Source organism: Cibotium barometz, chromosome 15 (genome assembly GCF_041138505.1).
Source record: "Cibotium barometz isolate CiBa-2024 chromosome 15, ASM4113850v1, whole genome shotgun sequence".
Taxonomy (NCBI): Eukaryota; Viridiplantae; Streptophyta; class Polypodiopsida; order Cyatheales; family Cibotiaceae; genus Cibotium; species Cibotium barometz.
In genome coordinates this window covers 57,745,594-57,750,533 of record NC_141060.1, presented here as the reverse complement: position 1 = coordinate 57,750,533, position 4,940 = coordinate 57,745,594, and the positions used below count along the sequence as shown (strand labels likewise).

The 4,940-nt window shown below is 40.3% G+C and overlaps 1 protein-coding gene across 1 annotated transcript; it reads left to right on the top strand.

Annotated features, from left to right (window-relative positions):
- Positions 1 to 835: 835 nt before the first annotated feature.
- Positions 836 to 1,951, top strand: LOC147631469 (dolichyl-diphosphooligosaccharide--protein glycosyltransferase subunit 4A). The gene is made up of 2 exons (XM_086809870.1): positions 836 to 887; positions 1,541 to 1,951. Exon 2 carries the CDS (start codon positions 1,541 to 1,543, stop codon positions 1,646 to 1,648), a length of 108 nt encoding a protein of 35 aa, XP_086665996.1. The 5' UTR covers positions 836 to 887; the 3' UTR covers positions 1,649 to 1,951.
- The last annotated feature ends 2,989 nt before the right edge of the window (positions 1,952 to 4,940 follow it).

The following is a 4,940-nucleotide window of genomic DNA, read 5'->3' as shown; positions in this document are numbered from 1 at the left end:
TTATGCGAGGAGTACTCATTGGCTCAAGGTGTTTGTTGGTCGTCACTTTAGCCCCATGTCGTTGGCTAGAGATGGTTGTGTGGAACAGATAGAGCAGTCGAAGAAGCTAAAAATGGTCGTGCTACACTCGGAGAAGGCACCTCATGTCGTGCAGAGCCGTCACTCTATTGCTTATGTGGGGGAGTTTCAATTGGAGCATGGACTGTGCATTGCAAAGGAGTGGATGTGAAGAGAGGGTACTTAACCGTGTGTGATTTGGGCAAATGATTCCACATGGCTGGCATGCACCCACCACAAAAGGCACGTGCTATCTCCACATTGTGGGCACTCACATGACACAATTAGTGTCCCTCAATTTGTTTACTGGAGTTTCACTAATGGTTCAATTAGAAAGCGAACACCTAGTTGCTGGTCGACATTCCACCTTTGGCAAGTACTTGTGATGCATGTAGGGCCTAGGGGGCTCTACGTGCATTCCACCTTTGGTAGGTACCTGTGATGTGCACGTATGGTCCAGGGGGCTCACATGGTCCTCGATTTGTTTACTGGAGTTTCACTAATGGTTCAATTACAAAGCAAACACCTAGTTGCTGGTTGAAATTCCACCTTTGGTAGGTACCTATGATGCACGGGGCTCTTAAGGGGGCCATTTGGGCACCATGGTCTCAAAAATATACCACCCCGCTCCTAAGACCCTAGTTCTATTTTGATTCACTTAGTTTGTCTTACAAAAAACCGCTACCCAGGTCCCAACTAGCACACTAGGTCAATATATTTAAGTGGTATTTATACCTACAATATATATATATATATATACATCTGCATTCGAGATCTTAAGGTTGGAGTCGAAACGCTTGCATCTCTGCGGGTTCAGCCAAGCAGCCAAGGTAAGCCTGTTCCCTTCTTTTGGGGTTTCACCGATTAATTTATACTGCTCTTTGAGTCTAATCTTGCCATGATCCTTGTTTCGATCGCAGTAGCTTATGCTCTGCTGATGGCGATTTTCTCATTTATGGATTACTAGTCTGCCGTATATCTCAGATCTAAGTACATTAATTAAGTGGATCATGCTTATAACAAACAGATCGAATAGCTTGGATCCCTTTAGCTGTAGTTGCTGCTGTACTTTTTTTTTCCAAATATTTTAGATATTGCTTCCAAGTAATATCTTATTTATGTAATTAGATTCTCAGATATTTTCACAGAATTTAGGTTATACATTTTAAAAAGAAAAGAAGCATTAAGTTTTGCTTTAATTTTAGAATAAGTTTGTTATGATTTTTATAAAAGCTGTAAAATCAGGAAATTTCATGCAATTCTTAGCACTAGGAAATTATGGCAGACTTTCAAACATCATTTTTCATGAAAATTGAAGGGCATATATTCCGTTTATTGTCTTAGTTTTGAGCCTCTACCAGTCAGAAGCAGGGGTTGCAGTAAAAATGCAGACTGTAAAGAATTTGGGAAATTATGTTTGGTTATAGCAAACATCATCCGAAGTTCTGTTGTGACTAGTTGCATGGTGTTTCTTGTTTTACAGATGATTGATGATCAGGATCTTGGTTTCTTTGCAAACTTTTTGGGGATTTTCATTTTTGTTTTGGTCGTTGCCTACCATTATGTGGTGGCAGACCCCAAGTATGAATAAGTGCCCCCCCCTTTCCCTATCCAGCAAGGATGGGCATCTTCTTGGATGGAGCCTAATGAAGTTTTCTCTAATCGTGCTGGAGAGTCTCAAAAATGGCGTCCTGTTTGAGGGTCGCTTGTAAACTCATTTTGATGTAAAATTTTTAGAAAGGACATGTAGTTGCCTTTTATCATTTGTGTTTTTATGACGTGCTTCATGTGGAGAGAGGAGAGAGGATGCTGGATGTAAGTCTGTATGATGTACCTACCAGTGGTTGATACTATCTATGATCAAAGGCTATGATGCTGACTTAGTTGTGCACTATTGCTTTTGCTGTCGACATGCAGTTCTAATTCTGCCTCAGTATCTCCATCTTTCAAGCAATTGAAATTATTATGCTCCAAATATATCTTTTACATTTTGATCCGCAAATTGTGTGGGATCTAGCTTGCTGTTGTATGTTTCTCTGCAAATTGTGTGAGATCTAGTTTGCTGTTCTATGTCTCTCTTAGCTCTGATTTCCACTTTGCTACAATGTATGAGAATTAAATCCCAGTGACCAAGCCAAGTGTATCAAACTAAGAAAATAAAGATCTGGGCATCATCCTACACGAAGGGTGCAATTAAGAATCAATGAAGCCAACTTATGGTGGCATTCTAACAAGGCATGAAGGAGCAGTTGTTGGCTTCAGCGGTATGGGTTATGGTAATTGTGCATTCCACCTGATGCATGCACACTTAAGTCCACTGGATTCCCTGGATTGAGGCTGACACTTCTATCCGGCAAATCCGTGACCATGGAAAATTTTTGAATGCTTATCACCACCAGGATTTCTCGTCAAGAGGGATGTGACTGCAGTTGGGGAAATAGCCCTGAGGAGTTTACTGCTTATCACCAAGGGTTTACTGAAGAGGAAAAATGCAAGTCAAATGAAGGTGCTACAGGGAAAGATCCCAAAAACTTACCATAAAAGCTAAAACCATGGAAGAGAAACTGCAGAAAGTTAAGAAAAAGGTCAAAAAATGCTGCCATGAAATTGGAGAACCCTAATTCGGCAAGGTATACAGGTAGCTCATTCCTTTCTACAGTGGTTTGCACTTTCAGAATCGTGAAAACTTTGCTACTATTTTTTTTTTCATTTTTTTTCGACTGCCCTTCGGGCCCAAGATCCTCCCACAGGTACTGTTTTTCACCGCCCTTTATATCCTTCGTATGCGAGCTGATGAAGCACCTTGTGGGGTTTTGAACCCAAGACCTCCTAGTCCTAATAAGCAAACACATTCACCGCTTGGGCTATCACCTCATTGGCTGCTACTATTATGTATTACAACTACTTTCCTTGCATTCGATCATATTTTTTGGCAGAGCGATGAGCTGTATGATGCCGCGCTTCCCATCTGCCACTCAGCCTCCAAAACCACCATACAATCTGAAATATGCCAGGTATGCTTCTCCTCCTCTTCTTACCTTTTGCACATAGGTTCTAATATATATCACCCTCAAGACAATATATATGTACGTTGGGTTTACCATTTTTCATGCTGCTTTTTTGAACCACGAGCTGCTCCACAGTGACATCTCAATGTAACAGAAAACTCTCTTTCACTACGGTAACTGTAACAGTTAAGAGTACCTGCTTTGCTTTGTACTGGCTACTGAAACTATGTGATTGTGCCACTGATATTGATGCATCGTACACAAGGGATTTGGTATGCTCAAGAGTCCTGAAATATGGCCCAATTGTGGCTGGCACAAATAACTCACACCAAAAAGGATTTTGATGTTTGTTACTCAGCTTTATGTACATTAACAGATGGGCCATCCTCCAAGCATACAAATCACAACTGCAAGGAATCAAAATGTTGCATTTCTAACTGTTTGTTTGCTATTATGATGCTGATAGGCTATGCAATTGTGCCCAAGAGCATTTCACCAGTTTCGGGGTTTTTTAGATCAAGTCATGCTGCACAGTGTACTTTGACCTTCACAAATGTTCTAGGATCATGCTACAAAGAACTGTACTCATACAACTTTCAGGATAGATGTTAGAGGGGGTATTTTGGATTATGTGCATGTGGCCAAATCTGAAAGTGACCCTTTTTATGGTGCTGAGATTTTCGCCACATCCACATAATCCAATAGACTGTCCAAAATGTATCCTCGGACCTTGCACAACTACAAGACCATGTGGAGCTTAACACATGCCATGGTGCAGTGGGCGTTATCAAGCATTGATGGTGGGTGCTCCTCTTCGTAGATACTAACACTACAACTTTCAGCAGTTTGTGCTATATTTGGAAGTTACTGTTTTATAGAAGGTAGCTATGTACATTTATATTGTGGATCTCTCTCTTCTCCTAATACTTCATTTGCTTAAGAATGTTGTGCTTCAATCCTACCATGATAGCAAATCATCCAAATGGGAGGGCCTTAGTGGTACAAATATAACACAATGATAGCACTATGTGGATTGTCAACATGTATGGTTAAGCTATGGACTTGGCAGATTGGTGAGCTATGGACTCAGCTTAAAAATGCTAATGCTAAATAGGGCACATCCATGGTTACTCATGGGAGACTTTAATATGGTAGTCATGTACATTTATATCGTGGATCTCTCTCTTCTTCGAATACTTCATTTGCTTAAGAATGTTGTGCTTCAATCCGCCTATGATAGCAAATCATCCAAATGGGAGGGCCTTAATGGTAGACATACAACACAATGATAGCACTATGTGGATTGTCAAAGTGTATGGTTGAGTTCTAGATTTCTCTGGTTGGTGAGCTATGGACTCAGCTTAGAAATGCTAATAGGGTACATCCATGGTTACTCATGGGAGACTTTAATATGCGTTAAATATTTCGCAAGTTAACATGGTTTCACTTGCCCAACCTATTGCAAGACTCTTTGTGAGTTTACCTACATCTAGCGTAATATGGTGTTGGACTTTATAGAGTTGCCATACCATGAACTTAATGCCAAGTAGGAAAGTCATACACGTGTATATACTTGTTTAAGGCTAGAACTAGTGGCTTATGAGTATTTTTAAGGTATGGTCGATCAAGTGTCAACACTAGCGCTGTGTATACAAGTCATTTTTAACATTGAGCAATACACATTCCCTTGCAATAGAATACTTATGACCTCTTTACTTTTGATTGCTTGTGCTTGATTGGATTCTCGCATGCTAGATGAATTGCTTGCTTGAAATATGTTTGATTGTAACCAAGCCAAATTATCTCGCGGGTTGGAAGTACTAGGCCCATAATCTTGTGAAAAAAAAACGTAAGTCTAATAGATGTGAGTTGTGA

Bases quoted from the DNA above. Each gene is read 5' to 3' on its own strand.
- LOC147631469 (XM_086809870.1), top strand. From the start codon at position 1,541: ATGATTGATGATCAGGATCTTGGTTTCTTTGCAAACTTTTTGGGGATT.